At 43.5% G+C, this 18501-nt stretch overlaps 2 protein-coding genes and 1 non-coding gene across 3 annotated transcripts; 1 reads left to right on the top strand and 2 right to left on the bottom strand.

The window, feature by feature from the left end:
- Nucleotides 1-5: 5 nt before the first annotated feature.
- btbd2a (BTB (POZ) domain containing 2a) lies at nucleotides 6-6229 on the top strand. The gene is made up of 9 exons (XM_056276874.1): nucleotides 6-421; nucleotides 777-896; nucleotides 1248-1404; nucleotides 1536-1641; nucleotides 1768-1965; nucleotides 2204-2396; nucleotides 2480-2567; nucleotides 3042-3188; nucleotides 4338-6229. The coding sequence occupies exons 1-9, from the start codon at nucleotides 6-8 to the stop codon at nucleotides 4497-4499; spliced, it is 1587 nt and encodes a 528-aa protein (XP_056132849.1). The 3' UTR covers nucleotides 4500-6229.
- A 145-nt stretch (nucleotides 6230-6374) lies between these two features.
- On the bottom strand, nucleotides 6375-17918 carry LOC130110617 (elongation factor 2). The gene is made up of 13 exons (XM_056277775.1): nucleotides 17804-17918; nucleotides 15930-16144; nucleotides 15436-15617; nucleotides 15041-15252; nucleotides 12241-12419; nucleotides 11997-12102; nucleotides 10567-10819; nucleotides 10179-10374; nucleotides 9685-10051; nucleotides 9166-9519; nucleotides 7576-7758; nucleotides 6896-7028; nucleotides 6375-6728 (listed from the first exon to the last, which is right to left on the bottom strand). The coding sequence occupies exons 1-13, from the start codon at nucleotides 17804-17806 to the stop codon at nucleotides 6535-6537; spliced, it is 2577 nt and encodes an 858-aa protein (XP_056133750.1). The 5' UTR covers nucleotides 17807-17918; the 3' UTR covers nucleotides 6375-6534.
- LOC130110950 (small nucleolar RNA SNORD37) lies at nucleotides 11806-11873 on the bottom strand. Its single transcript, XR_008810134.1, has one exon. It is a non-coding gene; the product is annotated as a small nucleolar RNA SNORD37 (small nucleolar RNA).
- Nucleotides 17919-18501: the final 583 nt, after the last annotated feature.

Below are 18501 nucleotides of genomic sequence, written 5' to 3'. Positions count from 1 at the left end.
CCAAGATGGCTACTGAGGAGTGCCGTAGCGGGGCGCAGTCCCTCCGTGTCGCTCCGCCCGGCCCGCTAGGGAACGCTCCGACAGGCCTCGGCGGAGTGACGACGAACGCCGACAGAAGAGCGGAGGAGTCCGCCAACAGACGGCCCGCCGCCGCGCAGCCGGCAGCCCGGAGCACCGCCGCCGCCGCCACGAACATGACGGCGTCGGCGGCTTCTGAGGACTCTTTGACCGTCTCCTCCTCGCTCCCCGGCAGCCCGTCGCCCGCCGCCGTGCTGGTGTACCGGGAGTCGGTGTACAACTGGCAGGCCACCAAAAACACCGTGAAAGAGCGATTTGCGTTCCTGTTCAACAATGAAGTGCTGAGCGACGTGCATTTTCTTGTCGGGAAGGGAATGGGAGTGCAGCGGATACCAGCCCATAGGTGAGTAAGCATGGTCTCTGCGTTTTCAGGGGATGGAGGATATGCAATGCACACATCTTTAGTCTCGGCAGCATCCAATGGCTGCTATTATGTGAGAAGGGAAGCCCGCTCAGGCACATGTCAGTGATATGTCCCTTTGCTGCAGAAACCGATACCAGGCTTATTTAGTTTAGGCGACTACTCCCAAGTAGACAGGTCATTCTAAACAAAATGGTTCCATGCTGTCATTTAATAGCAAGGTAAGGTAATTATACTTATTGGGATAACTGTCCATTGGCATCCAAAATGAGACGGGGCAGTTTGAAAGGGGGGGGGGGGCTGTGAGTCAAACTTGACACGAAACACGTCTTTGTAGATTTGCCCTTGCAGTTGGAAGTGCCGTGTTCGACGCGATGTTTAATGGCGGTATGGCCACTACCTCCACCGAGATTGAGCTGCCAGACGTGGAGCCTGCCGCCTTCCTTGCCCTGCTCAAGTAAGCAAACAGCAGCATTTAACAACAGAAGAATACATGGAGGGGGGGGGGGGTTGACAAGTTGCAGTGCCGCCTTCTAAACCTACCGTGTCTATACGCCCTTTTGCAGTTTTCCTCCCTCAATAAAAGATGGGCTTGATGCTTGCAGGTGTAGGGCATGATCTTGCACGTTCAAGGTTAAGCATGATGATTTGAAGGGACCACCTTCAAATCGCTGTCACGGCGAAGATGGTCTTGCTTTCTTAAAACCACTGCAATGATGGGGGGAGGCGCTTGAAACTTTGATATTGTATATGGTTCATACTCTGATATGGATTGCTTTGACTTTTGAACTGTATGTCTGGACTTTAGGTTCCTTTACTCGGATGAGGTACAAATTGGTCCAGAGACGGTGATGACCACTCTGTACACAGCCAAAAAGTATGCTGTTCCAGCCCTGGAGGCTCACTGTGTAGAGTTCCTCAAGAAGAACCTGAGGGCTGATAATGCATTCATGCTCCTCACACAGGTAGTTTACATCATGTACTGCACAGGTAGTTTACATCATGTACTGCACACTTTTGATGTGTAACAAAGACTGTGTGATAACTTACAAAAAAAAGGGGGCTGGCCCAATTCAGTCATCGTTATCTGTTCCAGGCTCGGCTATTTGATGAGCCACAGTTGGCCAGCCTCTGTCTTGAGAACATTGACAAAAACACTGTAGATGCTCTGGCTGCAGAGGGCTTCACTGATATTGACCTGGGTAAGTAAAGTTAAGGTTCTTCTGGCCGCTTTTGAACTAAATTTGGCTGCTTGCTCCAGTTGTGATAACAAATGGAAAATTATTTTTCCCCCCCTTTTGTGATATTCTCCACCTTCGGACATGTAGACACACTAGTTGCTGTGCTGGAAAGGGACACACTGGGGGTACGTGAGGTGCGTCTATTTGCGGCGGCGGTGCGTTGGGCAGAGGCAGAAACTCAGAGGCAGCAACTGCAGCAGACACCAGAGAACAAACGAAAGGTCCTGGGCAAAGCCTTGTCTCTCATCCGCTTCCCGCTAATGACCATTGAGGAGTTTGCTGCAGGTATAACACCCATATGACATGCACATTTGTATAAGCGTAAGCAAGCACATACACTTATTCTATGTTCAGAGCTGCCAACCTGCCTCTCGATTCTGATTATATCGGACATTTTTCATTTTCAATGAATATCCAATTAAAAAAAAAACAATCGAAATTTGGCTCCATAAGATTTCATTTACCCATGTGAGCCAGTATCAAGATCTTCCCCACATATACAATGTAGACTATTTCCCTACAGGTCCGGCACAGTCTGGTATCCTGACTGACCGCGAGGTTGTGAGCCTGTTCCTCCACTTCACAGTTAATCCCAAGCCTCATGTTGAATTTATTGACCGCCCTCGCTGCTGCCTAAGGGGTAAGGAATGCAGCATCACACGCTTTGGACAGGTGGAGAGCCGCTGGGGCTACAGTGGGACCAGTGACCGTATCCGGTGAGTCATCCAATATGTTGCATGTATACTGGCACCCATTTTTTTCCCCACTGTGTTAATTACTGTCAAATGTCTCATTCCAGATTTTCAGTAAACCGCAGGATATTTGTGGTGGGATTTGGACTGTATGGTTCGATACATGGGCCCACAGACTACCAAGTCAACGTTCAGGTTAGTTGAATTGTAGTCACTATACTTACAGAGGCTGTTTGCACCCTATGTGATTTAAGATTCATCTAAAGTTAAGTAGTGCCTACTTTGGTGCCAGTATTTTATCATTCTATTTTTGCACCAGCAACATCAACACAGTACTTTTGATAAAGAAGGACACTGGGGGAGTCGCGGGATCCTAATTGGGATAAGCGGCTTGGATAACGGATGGATGGATGGATACTGGGGAGTAGGCAGTATACACCCCTGAATAATTTCTTGCACTTGTTCAAATAAATCGATGCACAGAGATCAGAGAGAAAGCGAGAGGTGCTGGAGAAAAGGTTTGATTGAACTGAGACAGAATCTGACAGGATTTTTATCCATACATTGATGTGTGAAAGCCGTCTGAGCTGCCAGAATGTGTCTGCACATTTGTACAATTACCTTATATTTGTGTACTTAATTTAAACTGTTGGTTTCCTATTCCCCTAGATCATTCACACAGACAGCAACACAGTCCTAGGTCAGAACGATACAGGCTTCAGCTGTGACGGCTCTGCCAGCACCTTCCGTGTAATGTTCAAGGAACCTGTGGAAATTCTACCCAGTGTCAACTACATCGCATGTGCCACCCTCAAGGTAAAACAGAGCCTTTTTCGTTCAAATCCGTCAGAAATTGAGGTGCTTTGGGGCAGCAATACATTGTGAAAATATATTTTAGATGCTAATACACAAGGCCAGAAACCTCTTAAATAATCTGAAAGTTTGTTGATAGGTAAATTGAGTGAAAGGATGTCTCTGCAAGGGCGGTACGGTGGTGCAGTGGTTAGCGCGGTTGCCTCACAGCAAAAAGGTCCCGGTTTTCGAGCCCCGGGGTAGTCCAACCTTGGGGGTCGTCCCGGGTCATCCTCTGTGTGGAGTTTGCATGTTCTCTCCTCCCACAGTCCAAAGACATGCAGGTCAGGTGAATCGGCCGTACCAAATTGTTCCTAGGTGTGTATGTGTAGGCCCTGTGATGGCCTGACGGCCTGTCCAGGGTGTCTCCCCGCCTGCCGCCCAACGACTGCTGGGATAGGCTCCAGCATCCCCGCAATCCTGAGAGCGGGATAAGTGGTTTGGATAATGAATGAATGAATGATGTCTGGGCAAAGGGTAAATGTTTGTATATGGACGTGGATGTAAATGCATTCAAACACCCAAAAATACCACCTATTTAAAAAAAAAAAACCCAAAAAAACCTTTTAACTTAGTTGATCTGTATTGTTGTTGAGTTTTATTGTTTCCCTTGCTTTTAATGTAAAGCACTTTGAGCTGCATTTTATGTATGAAAGGTGCTATACAAATAAAGTTTATTATTATTAAAAATGCAGAAGGATATGTGTCATGGACAGCTGACCCCACAGACTATTTTGAAGATCTGGACATAGTGATATCTTACAGTAGAGGAGAAGAAGGGAACAGGGAGGAGGGTAGGTCACCCAGCTTGCCTGCTCCTTGTTTGGTGATAATCAGGGAAGAGGTGAAGTATGATTAATTCTTCACTATAGCTGAGGAGCAGTCAGATTTCAGTCAGTTATGGGACAGAAAGCAATTCATTCACTAACATCTGGTATGACTGAACTGTCTGTTCTCTGACCCATCCTCACATATGAATGGTGAAATTGCTGTATACAACAATACATCAATACAATACATACATCAATACAGCCTGTTTGACTTAAAATTGCAAAGGTTTATAAGCTGTAAAATGGGATCAGAATTTAATGTTATGCATGTCTGATTTCACAGGGGCCCGACTCCCACTATGGCACGAAAGGCATGCGAAAGGTGACCCATGAGGGCTCTTCCACCGGCACCAAGACATGCTTTACTTTCTGCTATGCTGCAGGCAACAACAATGGCACTTCAGTGGAAGATGGACAGATCCCAGAGATCATCTTCTACACATGACCTAATACCTCAGAAAGAACCCCAAACCAAGGACTCTAATTTCAGTGCATTTCCTCCACTGTTATACCCACCATTGCTGACATGATGAATTCAAGTTCTGAATTTTGAGATTTATGTAGTAAGCTTCTGATTCCTGGCAACAAAAGGCCCAGGACAAATTGACTGCTGAATGTCATTATTTCACGATATTACATAAGACCATTGCCTGGGGTATACATTAATTCTACTGCAGCTAGTCACCCAACATGGTTGGACTGTTTTTCAAATTGTTTCATTTGCTATAGGGAGGTGATTTCTGCCACATCACAGGAGTAATTCAGTTGTCTCTTTGTGTAGGTAGTTAGGTGGTAAATGGCATGCAAGTTAGTTGTCGAGGGCGATTTATTTACCCTCTCCCATTTTACCTGTATGTAAATAATGTAACTGCAGAAACAATGCAAACGTGGACCTTCAGGAGAGTAGTATCATACCTCAGCCATCATCAGATACCTTTTCATGACTCCATCAAACCATTCCTGATTGTATAGTAGTAGCACTGAGGCACTTTGACAGTAGGCAAGAATTGTGACAGCTCAGCATTCACCACTTTTGTACCATGAAATGATTATAGGCTTGTAAAGCAAAAAGTGAAGACACAAAAAAACGTGACCTAGTCAATGGACAATGAGTTTATGAAAATGACCCCTCTGGTTGATGTATAATCATGATACTCACCCTTACCTGGCATTTTTTTATGTAAAATGACAAACCACAAATCATTTGATTTTTGCATTGTAGGTTTGGGATGTCGAGTTTCATTGCACACCAGCTTTGATATAGCAAGGGTAGGTTAACTTTTCATCAGGGCTTAACAGATTCTGTGCCTTAAGGAAATGCAATGCACCAGTTTCCCCATATGTGCGAGCAGTTAAGCCACAAGTAAAAGCAAGACTATTCTTTCATTTTTGACCCAGATTCAGATGTAAATGTGAAATTTTTCCCCAAATGAGATGAACCATTTTGAAAAAAGTCAATTTCTCTGAATGAAACCTATGTGGGTATTACATTTTGCTTCCCTGGAATGTTTTTTTAAGTGACGATTGAATGCAAACTATGTCAGTATGCTTCTAAGGCTGTGTAATACTTTCCTCAAAGACTGTAAAATCCATTCCTGAATTCAGTGTATTCAACTATTCAGTCTGGAATGGACAAATTTTATTTTATTGTAAACTCAGTAAAATTCAAGAGCTATGTGGATTTCAAAATGGCACAAAGCTGCATCATTTCAGAGAATCAACAGGATTTGCATTTCATTGTGTAAAAATTCAAACAAGTCTATTTTGCTTTTACTTGCAACAAAGTGACTATGTGCATGTCGGAAAACCATTTTAGTGCAAATTGTATTCTGTAGAGGCAAGAATTCTGTTCCATACAGCCCACCGTGAACAGTGTTTATAGTCCAACTTTTCCCCCTCACAGGTTTCAAAAAGGTATATTAGCCTTAATTGGTTTAGTTGCCAGACGTTGAAAGCTTTTACTTAAATGATTTTTGGTGCATGACACAACACTTGGTTACCAATTTGATTCAGAGGGTCTTGGATTACAATGACCTGTCACAGGTATGCCAAATTCAATGTCAATGTAAATGCAAGGATTGAACGATTGGCCACAATATTTTTTTTACAAGCCCACAACATGGTCAAGTGGATACTGAATATTTAATGCCATGAAATCCAACCTGTTTAGTGTATTGACATTGTGTAAATTAAAAGTATGTTTAACATCTCACTTAATCCAGTTCTTTGTAGATCTGATCGAATTACTCAAGCTGATCTTATTTTTCTATCGGTCAGCCAACCACGATTATCCGCAAATGAAAAGTCTGTAACCATGTCACAATTTTTATTTTCCTTTATTTATGGTTTACAATTTTTCTAGTTGTTCAATGTCAATCCTTTTGGCAAACAGTGCGCATGGTGTACTGTACAGTCCTGTCCCACAATGTGGAGGAAATTTAATAGGAGGGGAGGAATAAGGTGGTGAAGAAGTGGGCCTTTTACATTTTGTCCAGATAGTTGTCCAAGGCAGGGATGCCTTCTTTGAGCCCCTTGCGTTTACGGGTTTCAGCAACAATCTGAGCGGGCTTGGATGATGGTTCTTGTGGGTCTCCCTGAAGCACCTGCCAGTGGTCAAAGACACACTGTGGGAAGGCTTGGCCACCAGTGTTGGAGCGTAGATCAGCTGTGAAACCTGTGGATGACATAAATTCAACGTAAGTACTTCTGCCATCGATTACCCCCAATTTAATATGTTGCGGATTAAAACTATACCAGCCAAAGATTTCATACAACTAAAAAAAAATTAAAATTCTCTGTTGTTAGTAAAGTAAATGCACAACCGCAAGAACAAGCTCTTACCGAATGATTCATTGACAGGCAGGTAGGCCTTCACAACAAACATTGGGGTTCCCAAGATATGAGATTCCTCAAATACGTGGCCACGTTTCCTGTTCAACACACCGTAGATTCCTCCCACCACTTGTTCAGGACACTGTGGAATAGACATGACAAGCACAGTGGCATATTTACTTGCGTGAAACTAGACCAACATCATCATTGAAAGTGGCCATCAGAACATTTGTATATCTAATGGGATTTTAATCTACATGCTTGCTATAAACCCAAAAGGAACAGTTATATCACAATGAAAGGCAAGGATTCAAATTTGTGATCCAAGTTGGTATAATAGCCCATTATCAACTGACTGCATGTTGTTCAATTCAGGGAAAATAAATAAACGGGGGAAAAAAAAAATCCAGTAACTCATATTGACACCAACTGCCAAGGTGAGGCCTTTCATAGCTGCCAAAGTAAAGAGGTTTGCATGATGCACGCCAGTACTTGTAAAGGCATTTACGTGACCTCATAATACCATACCATGCCTTCTACACCATTATACTGCTTTGACACTTAAAATTTCACCTCATGAGTACTCTTGAATCTACAATTGCAAGTTACACTACAGGGTACACTTTGTTTCAGGTGTTTCACTGAATAATTCCATGTGAAATCTGTCTCCAAGTGTGAGAAGCACTTACCTGAATCTCCACCAGGTAGACTGGCTCCATAAGCCTGGGTTCAGCTGTGAGCTGGCAAGCATACAAGACTCTGCGGGCTGTGGGAATGATCTGGCCACCACCACGGTGAATAGCATCAGTATGCAGGGTCACATCATGGATGTCAAAGCGAGCCGCGCGCATGTTCTCCTCACACAGGGCACCCTGAAAAAGGGAAAAATAATTTATGATAAAAATAATGACATTGGGGCAGAATGACATTGATTCAACATCGGTATCACAATGTGCACATGTACAATAGTCACACTGCAAAAGATGGAATTTAAAGCAAATTGGGCCCATCTATGCTTATGTTTAAACATTTTTTTTGCTTAATAGAAAAAAAAAAAAACCAACTAGCAAGATTCACATTCATACTTCTCATGGCTAATCTTGAAGAAAAAGACAAGCCCATCTAATGAATAAAAACTGCTCTTGTGCGCATGCTGTGTGCACAGCAAATGACCAATCAATTATTCTCATTAAAGAGAACGATGTGAAGCCTCATTTAATTTCCTGAATCCTTACTAAACACCACTGTTCCTACATTCATTCACAGACAAACGCTGTTCTTTAAGGATTGGCAAAGTGTATAAGAAATACTGGCTGACTGACTTAAAGGGTGTGTTGCCATTGAGCCAGGAGCCTCCTAATTCTACAATTCATCTAGTCAACAAGGTGGCTCATGCGACTTTTATGCAGACTTCCTGAGACTCAAAGAAGCAATGCAAATGACCTAGCTCCTTCGTATCTTTATGAACTCCTTCATATCCGCACGCCCTCCTGCACTCTCAGATCCTCTTCTGCTCCCCAACTCACTACACCATCAGCCCACTTGACTACCATGGACTCTTGAGCGTTCAGTCATTCTGCCCCCTGCCTATGGAACTTTCTCTCACAAGACAGTCACAACATTGACTTTCAACCTTCAAATCCCATCTCAAAACACACCTTTTCAAACTTGCATATTTAGTCTGATCCACACTTCGGAGTTTTGCGCAGATGATGATTTTATACTTATGTTGTATTAACTTTTATTATCTAGCCTGCTTAGTTTTGATTTTACGCTGTCTGAGACAGTGCTGTTTGTTTGTAACTGTTCTGTAAGGTGTCCTTATGTGCTGTGAAAGGCACTCACAAATAAAATGTATTATTATTATCATAAAATTTAATAAATAACCCTGTGGAACAAAAAAAAAAAAAACAAACAAAAAAAACAAAAAACCTCTAATTCAAGTAATACACAATTTACATGACTATGAGTTGCATGCTTATTTGCAGACACTGACATGTTCATTTTTGAGCCTGGCATTGCTTGTATCCATAGCCACAAGCGAGGGCTGAAGTCTTGAATGTCATTTTCACATTTTACAATTTGGATCAAACTCACACCAACAACAGCCTGCTTATATAGATGTTTGACATTTGGATTCAGCCAGTTTTTTCAAATACTTCTCAGCCCCTATTAGATACTAACCTACTAAACTACACTTTATTCAATGCATAACATTTTCTATCTACAGCCACACTGCCAAAACTATTCAGTTACATCACTTATTCCAGTTATCCCACCTCCTTTGTGGCCCACTGGAAGCCAGCCACGACACTGTCCTTGATTTCATTAAGGTACTGCACTCCCTTGGTGACATCCACCAGCAGGTTGGGACCGGTTCCATCAGGACCAAAGCACCAGATCTTACGGGCTTCTGTGACCTCCCACTCATACTTGTCAGCCAGGTAGCGGGCACGGGTCTTGAGCTCCTGACGAGCTGTGACATCACCCTTCTCAATGTCTTCAGCCAGGCCTTCTGGGAAGGGACGGGCTTTCATGAAGAGACGGTTGTGCTTGTTTGGGGACTTAGACAGACACATGACAGATGACTCTGCACTGACTGTCTCTCTGTAGGACACGACGGGGTCAGATTTCTAAAGGGAAAAAATATTGAAAGTTACTGATGACACATTCCTCATAGGGATGTTAACTATTTAAGATGCTTGCAGCATTTACAAAGACTAATGGATTCTTACTAAATTTCATTTTGCCTACTTACAAGAGTTTGATAACATCCATAACTACACTATTTGAGTTACCTTCAGAGGAATGCAAGCGTGATCCTCCTCCAGATCTTTCAGGCAGATCTCCAAGTGCAATTCTCCCGCTCCAGCAATGATGTGCTCACCAGATTCCTCAATGATACACTGCACCATAGGATCTGATTTGGACAGACGCTTCAGGCCCTCTACCAGCTTAGGCAGGTCGGCAGGGTTCTTGGCCTCCACAGCCACTCTCACCACAGGGCTGACACTGAACTTCATCACCCTCATGTTGTGGGCCTGTTCAAAGGTGGTGATGGTTCCAGTCTTGACAAGGAACTGGTCCACTCCGACCAGACCCACAATGTTACCACATGGCACATCCTCAATGGGCTCAACATAGCGGCCCATCATCAAAATTGTCCTGGCAGAATAAAGAAATGATGAACAGAACTTTCCCCATTAAGATAGCACCATCTTATCCATTAAATTTATTCCATTCAGTTTTAATTATTAAAATAAGAAGACCATAGGCCAATGTTGAAACTCACCTCTGAATGGGTTTGAGGTACAGATCTTCCTTCTTTCCAGGGGTGAAGTTTGGTCCCATAATGCGCACCTTCAGGCCAGTTGAAACACTGCCGGAGAACACACGTCCGAAAGCATAGAAACGACCCTTGTCACTGGTAGGCACCATTTTAGAGATGTACATCATCAAGGGGGCCTTGGGGTCACAGTTCTTAATACCTAGGAAATAACAGCAACACTCAGTTTGACACAAAAGCTGTACACTGAGAAACTGAAACACTTTTAGATTCGTATCAAACCAAGACAAACTTAATAACCAATTCCCATTACGCATATGTTGGACCTTGTATGCCTGCAGAGTATAAATGAATTTTTAAAAAAAGAAAGAAAAAAAAGTAGGCAGCTGCATACCCATGGCAGCCTCGTCGTCTCCAGGTCCTTCATAGAGCAGCTCACATCGGTACTTTTGGGCAGTGACAGGGGAAGGCAGGTGGATGGTGATCATCTGAAGCAAGGCTTCTCCAGCAGGCAGCCAGCGACGCATCACAGCCTTCAGCAGGGGCTTGCCCTCCTTTTCCTTGTCTTCGCTGTCAAGCTTGATGTCAAGCTTTTCAATAAGTTTGGCTGTCTCCTCTTTCTTGAAGTTCATTATGGCATCAAACACCTATCATTCAAAAAGAAGGACTTAATAAGGGAGAACTAGAATGCAGTTTAGCATGACAATGTCAAGCAAGCTTAATGCAGCCTATAGATCTTGGCTTTTCAAAGTCCGGAAACTTGGTCCGGATCCACACCAAACATCAAATCAGTCCAGACCCAGCCCACACCTCCTGTTATGAATATGAAGGGTAACAATTTCGGTTTTGTGTGTTGTTGCCGAGTTCACGCATTAACGTTCCACTCGAGAATTTGCTTTGGGAGTGGTGCGAAGCTTTTATTGCACTTACAGTAACGTAATGAGTGTAGCGGTCAACTCGTTTAACGCAATCGTCACTTCACCCGATTTACCGTCTTTCCTCTGCTCCGCTCCATGTGTTCAGAGGGGCTGAGCCCCATCATCATTGAAACACAGAGCACAGGAGAGGATAGAGAGCCCCGCCCTCATTGAAACAGAGCAGGGGAGAGAAATTGATGAGTAGCCTACCGGTATGCAAGTTTTCATTAGGGTTAGAGCCAATCAGAGGCAGAGTAGGATGGGTCTTCGCAGAACATTACATCGCAATTAAACCAAAAATCTGCTACCAACACTTCTAACTTGGTAAATTAGCCAATTAGGTGACCATGTTCGGTTCCACTTATCAGTGCGAGTCTGTATTCTCCAAAATGAATGTGGTGTAAAGCTCATACTGCAGCAGCTTGACCGATGAACATTTGGATCAGTGTCTCCAGCTGGCAACTGCACTATTTGTGCCTGGGTTAAAACAACTGATTGCAGGCAAACAATGCCCATTTCTCCCACTAGGCTTGGATGCATTTTGACTATCGTGACCGTCTTGAACTTGAATGCATGTTGCTTAAAAGTTATAAGTGAGCTGATTAAATGTTATTTTGTTATCACCAATCGTCTCGGACCGCTGACCTTGAATAAAAACCAGATAGACCTTTGAGTAACAAGTTTTATAACCACTGCTATAGGTATTTGTTTGCCATGCTCAGACTGAAGGTAATCATCACTGGACAATCAGGTCAAAGTGAAGAATGTTTAAGTCATCACTTGCAGGCATAAGATTTAGATATTGCCATTCAAATTTACCCACCATCTGGAGATCATTGCATCCAGTGTTACAAATGCAATTTGCCTAAATTCTAGGGGCAGATATGAACACACAACCTCCATTCACCTTGAAGATGGGATCCAGGATAAGCTGAGCGAAGGTACGAGGAAACTTTTTGCCATCTGGTCCAGTAGCTGATTTGCTGAACTTATTAGAATCTGGATCAAAATACCTGAAAAAAAAAGAAAGAAAAAAATTACACTGCATAATGAAGCCATTACATGGATGAGGAAACAAATATTTTCATTATTTAAACAGTAAATTGTAAGGCAGTTGTGCACAAAGCTCGCCTAAACTGCCTCAAACTAACCTGTCACCCCACAGCTTCTTCATCATGTCCTCCACCTTCTTGCAACGCTCAGCTGGTGTCATTTGAGTGTTGCCCTTGGCAGCAAACTTGGCAGCATACATTTCAGCAAACTGCTTGAGGGTGAAGGCCCAGCCATGGAGTCCAGAACCAAAGCCAACCGTACCGATGACTGGGTCAATCTATAAGAAGTTAAGATAACCAATAAGATAAACCCAATGAACTCCATTGTCCCAGCTGTATGATTTAATTCTTGAGCAAGATTTAGGCATACAGGATTTTTGCCAATATCTGATATTTTCCAACTCATTTTGGCCGATTGCCGATACACAGTGGGGAAAATAATTATTTGACCCCTTGCTGATTTTGTAAGTTTGCCCACTTACAAAGAGCGCAACAGTCTATAATTTTAAGCGTAGGTTCATTTTAACAGTGAGACAGAATGACCAAAAAAAGTAGAATAAGACATTGTATGAATTTTATGAATTTATTTGCGTATTTTTGGTCCAAAATAAATATTGAACCCCTCGACAAACATTATGTTAATATTTAGTAGAAAAGCCATTATTGGCCAGCACAGATGTCAAACGGTTTTTATTGTTTCTGACAAGGTTTGGTTGCTTTGGCGGTGTGCTTTGGGTCGTTGTCGTGTTGGAACACCCATCCACGACCCATCTTCAGCACTCTCACTGAGGGAAGGAGGGGTTGGTCCAGAATGCCACGGTACATGGCCCCGTCCATCCTCCCCTCAATGTGATGGAGTTGCCCTGTCCCCTTGGCTGAAAAGCACCCCCAAAGCATGATGTTGCAACCCCCATGCTTGACGGTGGGGATAGTGTTCTTTGGGTTGTACTCCGTGTTTTCTTCACCCTCCAAACAGGGCGAGTTGAGCCGAAAAGTTCTATTTTGGTCTTATCCGACCACATCACCTTCTTCCAGGCCTCTCCTGAGTCGTCCAGGTGTTCATTGGCGAACTTCAGACGGGCCTGTACATGTGCCTTCTTGAGCAGTGGGACCTTGCCTGCGTAGCAGGATTTTAATCCATGACGGCGTAGTGCGTTACTAACCGTTTGCTTTGTAACTGTGGTCCCAGCTGCCTTCAGGTCATTAACCAGTTCTCCCCATGTGGTTCTGGGATGATTCCTCACCGTTCGCATGATCAGGGACACCCCACGAGGCGAGCTCTTGCGTGGAGCTCCAGACCGAGAGAGGTTGGCGGCGGCGTGGTGTTCCTACCATTTCCTGATAACTGCACTGACAGTTGTTACTTTCTCTCGAAGATGCTTTCCAATTCTCTTGTAGCCCATCCCAGCCTTGTGCAGGTCTACAATCTTGTCCCTGGTGTCCTTAGACAGCTCTTTGGTCTTGCCCATGGTGGAGATGTTGAAATCTGATTGATTGGGTGTGGACAGGTGTCTTTTATACAGGTAACGAGGTGATGCAGGTGTATTTTATGTGGGTAATTAGTTGGGATTGGGGGTGCATCTTAAAGAAAAACTAACTGGTTTGTGAGAGCCAGAATACTTGCTTTTTGGTAGGGGATCAAATACTTATTTTTCTAAATCAAGTGGTTATTCATTTTTATAAATTCATATGATGTGATTTTCTGGAATTTTCTTTGGGATTCCGTCTCTCACTGTTAAAATGTACATAGGATTAAAATGGCAGACTGTTGCATTCTTTGTAAGTGGGCAATCCTACAAAATCAGCAAGGGGTCAAATAATTATTTTCCCCACTGTATAATAAAAATAATCAACTCAATTTATACAGCACTTTTCATACAAGCAACGTGCACAACCCCCCCAAAAAGATCAGAGAACATCAAGTCTCCCCTGTAGTGGACTGAACTGAAGCTGCCATACTGACCACAGAAACCATGCACACATCGCACTGCCGATCTCCATCTTTACGTGGCTGGTCCAAAAATACTTAATTGTACCAGAGGCAATGTGACAGCAACGCAACCTTGGGGTTTTTTTTTCATTGCACATTAAAATACTAAATCAATCACATCAATGTGTATCCATGATCCTGTAGTTAAAGAGCTAGTTAATTAATTCAGTACCAGCTACAGCATTTGCCACATAACCATTTTCCAAAGTAGCCTACGTAATTGAAATCGCCTCAGAAAACAAAACTGGCACCAACCACACACAACACAGTTGGAGCAAAGACTAAAAAAGCCCCATTATAGGCGCCGATCCTGTGGGGAAGGCCAATCAAAAAATAAATGAATAATTAACTAAATAAGACTGTGTGCTGGTACTGTGTAACCTGTTATAATTTGTAGCAGAGCAGTGTCGCATTTCATTGCGGTTTGTGTCTACGTCTGACATGACGACAGCAGCCTAGTAAGCCTATATCTGGGTAATTACTAAAGCAAGCGTAATAAGAGTGATTTTGCTAAAAATTATCACCTTGGTGGTATTCACTTAATTTGGGCACCCATGATCAAAAACATCAATCGGCTCCTATGTGCCCCGCCTATGTGACATACCCATGCCTGGTCAAGTTTGTGTCGCATGCATAGATAAGGCGCCATCTTATCAGCCTGTCATATCAGCATTTCGAGATGATGGAGTCATTTCATTTTAAAGCCTTTATCAGCCAATATGTCGATGTGCTGATATCCCCATGCATCCCTAAAGATTTGCACGACTGGCTTATTCCAACTGTGCATCCACATAACAGCCAAATGTTTAATCTTCTCGCAAAGAGATTAAGAAACACAGAACCACTGATGTATTAAAGATTGTAGCCCTCACGTTTATAAATAAAACCAAGGCAGACACTTCCACTGACCATGATGTTACCCATGGGTCCACCCTCATCCTCTCCATAGGTAGAAATGATGACGTTGACATTCTCAACAATGCGCTGGAAGGTCTGGTAGAGCTCTTCGGGGTCCAGCTGCAACTCCAACAAGGCACGATCCATTTTGTTCATCATCAAGACTGGCTTGATGCGCTCAGCAATGGCTTGACGCAGCACAGTCTCAGTCTGCACACAAACACCTGAAGGGGATAAGCAAGAACAGACACTTTAGCCCAAGGAAATACCTGTCACTCATCAATCTGGATGATCTTCACTATTTTACTGTGCAGTTGAACCGCTGCATAGGTTGTTTTCCAGCAACTCCAGTACAACTACTGAATTACCATTTTAATGATAAACAGCCCCCCTTGCCATTCCCTTACCAGATACACAGTCCACCACCACAAGGGCTCCATCAGTGACACGGAGAGCAGCGGTCACCTCAGATGAAAAATCGACGTGCCCAGGGGAATCAATCAAGTTGATCAGGAAACCAAAGCCGTCTTTACTTTGCTTGATGAAGGCCAAATCATTTTCGGCCAGTTCATAGTACAAAGAGATGGCACTGCGGGGAGGAGGAAATGTCATCTTGAAAAACAAAAACTCAAGATACAAACTTCATAGTGTATTTCTAGCCTTGTGATTAATTATATTTGTAAATATATTTTTTGGCTCAATGAGAGGTGTTACATATGTGCATTCTCTACTGACACACAAAATCAATACCACTTTCCAATTGTGGAACAGACCCCATGTGAGTCAGCAGTTGAAGTTTGAAGAGGCAAGAATGATTCAATAGAATAAGAATTAAAGTAAGAGTGAAATACGTAGAGTAGGATTAAGAAACAATTTGAGATGGGTTAAACTGGGCCATTACGTGGACTTGATGGTAATGCAGCGTTCCTGTTCATCTTTGCGAGTGTCTGTGAATCGGGTTTCTCCAGCACGGGCGGAGGCGATGATACCAGCCTTCGACACCAGCGAGTCCGTCAGAGTTGACTTTCCGTGGTCCACGTGCGCAATCACAGACATGTTACGGATGTTGGCCTTCTTGTCCATGATGGCACGGATCTGGTCTACTGTAAAGTTCACCTGAGGGAACAAGATCAAATAAATGAACCAAACCCAGATTAAGTTTATTAATCCCCTTGGGGAAATTCATTTAATGCAAATTAACACATCCTAGCTGTGATCTGTGTAGCTAGGAGCAGTGGGCTGCTGCCTTCATGCTGTGCCTGGGGACCAAATCAAGTTCTTTTCCCATTGCCTTGGTCAGGGGCACAGACAGGAGTATAAACCCTAAAACGCATGTTTCTTTTGATGGTGGGGGAAAACCTGAGCACCCAGAGAAAACCCACCATAGACATGGGGAGAATGTGCAAACTCCACACAGAGGATGACCTGGGATGACCCCCTAGGCTGGACAACCCCGGGGTTTGAACCCAGGACCTTCTTGCTGTGAGGCGACAGCGCTAACCTCTGGGCCACCGTGCCGCCCAATCAGGATCCAGTCTCCAAATAAATCTGCATTTTGTCAATGTCTGCTTTCACCGAGACAGATTTAACATTGCAAAGATGCCCAGTCATGCTGACAAGCTGTATGCAGGGCTAGGGTTTCTGTTGACGTTGTTTTACTTCGAAGATAATTGCTTATCTACGTTGATTAGTCGACGTGACACGGGTGTGCGCGTCACTGTATCGGCCGACTGCAGTGCATATGACTGTTACCGCTGACGCAACGGAATTGCGCTCTGCCGACAGCTGTCATTGCAACTAAACCATTTACAATAACACCCGCTAACCCTTTACTTAAACAGACAACCCACGAATAGAACACAAACATTTACGACAATGAATAACTGTAGTTAATAAGTGAAGACAACGTGAACGGCAGCTAACAACCAAGTCGATGGCAGGCCTGTAAAATAAGAACACCGTATCCGCCATTAGCATTACACTGCTATCGTAGCACTTTGCTAACTACCGGTAAACACTTTTAAGTGTGCAATGCTATGGAGCAATGTTTACCATCATTTAAAATGTCATCTTGAATTTCAGACGGCAAGTCACAAAGACGTGATGAAATCAGAGCATCGCAAATACCGGTTTTAGCCAAGATACAACCGACAGGACGTGTCAGCATGAATAGGCCACGTGTACAGACTTTAGCAGTAGCTAGCTATGCTAGCACTAGCCAGAGGGCGAAGAAATGCCGGTACCACATCCAACCCGATATTTACTTTTAACCATTACATAAGTAGTATGTACTACACCGCGCGGCAAACAATATGAGGCCGTGTGTCAATGACGTGTCCAGTATTATTGCAATAATGCGATAGTTATCATTACTAAACACTATGTTCACTATGCTACGCTATATTGCGCTGCGACTCCGGACGAAAGCCGGCTCCAGCTCAGATTTGCAAGATAGCGTTTATAATTTTAATATCTCGTCAATGCGGTTTTCCCAACTGATAATCAGCTTCATGGTGGGCAAACGGAGAAGTTCGGCAGGATGACAAAATGACATGCAATAAGTGGATCACGAGTTAGTAGCTGATTTCATAAGACGACTGCAACGAAATATAAAATGGTTGCCATTTTGTTCAATGCATTGGGCAGGGTTCTCTTCCACCACAGAGAAGAAATTATCCCCAAAATGCCCGCATCAAACACCAAACATTAATGTTTCCGCGGACGCTTGATTCACGACACGCGTATCACCGAGAAGAAGATTAAGGTTTAACTTACCATTTTGACCGATGGTTTTGGATTCTCTTAGAGGAGAAAGACAACTTTACACTGCCCACCTCACGAGGGGCACAGGCAGGGAAGAGGCCGCTGACGTCAACAAACACGCTTTTATAGGCAGGCGTCACCGCGCTGCGTAGCCACGTACTTTTATCATGGAGATTACATCAATTGTACGCCAGTTACAAAAAGTTTTCCCCATCAGCCTTTCCCAGTGGGCTTTTTTTGTTCTCCCCATGTTTAGCTTCACAAAGACTGCGCATCTCTCTCTGTATCTCTCTCCCTTTAACGGACTGGGGCGTACACACCTCACCTCCCTGCACAGTGTGCAACCCCATCAACATGATCTAATTTAACGAAGGCAATATAAATAACATTATTCTGGCTGGACAGGTAATGACAGTTTATAGTTTATGTTACTGCGCAAAATATGTGGGACTAATGCCAAAAAGTATCACCAATGGTGGGTCACAACATGAAAGTTTGGGAATCCCGTTTCTGTCCTCTTTTGTTAAGCGAGCGTTTAGTATCAACAGCACATTCTGGCACTTTTGTAAACCAAAGCTCAAATTTGATGTCTTGACAAACAGAAACAAGTTTGCGACTTCATTACAAATCACAAATTAAATTTCTACTGTGTGACTGTATTGTTCGTGATATGTGGAGTGTCTGTTGTTGTCCATGAAGGTATCGTGCTG

The sequence above is a fragment of the Lampris incognitus genome, chromosome 3 (genome assembly GCF_029633865.1).
Source record: "Lampris incognitus isolate fLamInc1 chromosome 3, fLamInc1.hap2, whole genome shotgun sequence".
NCBI lineage: Eukaryota > Metazoa > Chordata > Actinopteri > Lampriformes > Lampridae > Lampris > Lampris incognitus.
Note: the sequence above shows the minus strand (reverse complement) of the source record. Positions and strands in the feature narration are given on the sequence as shown.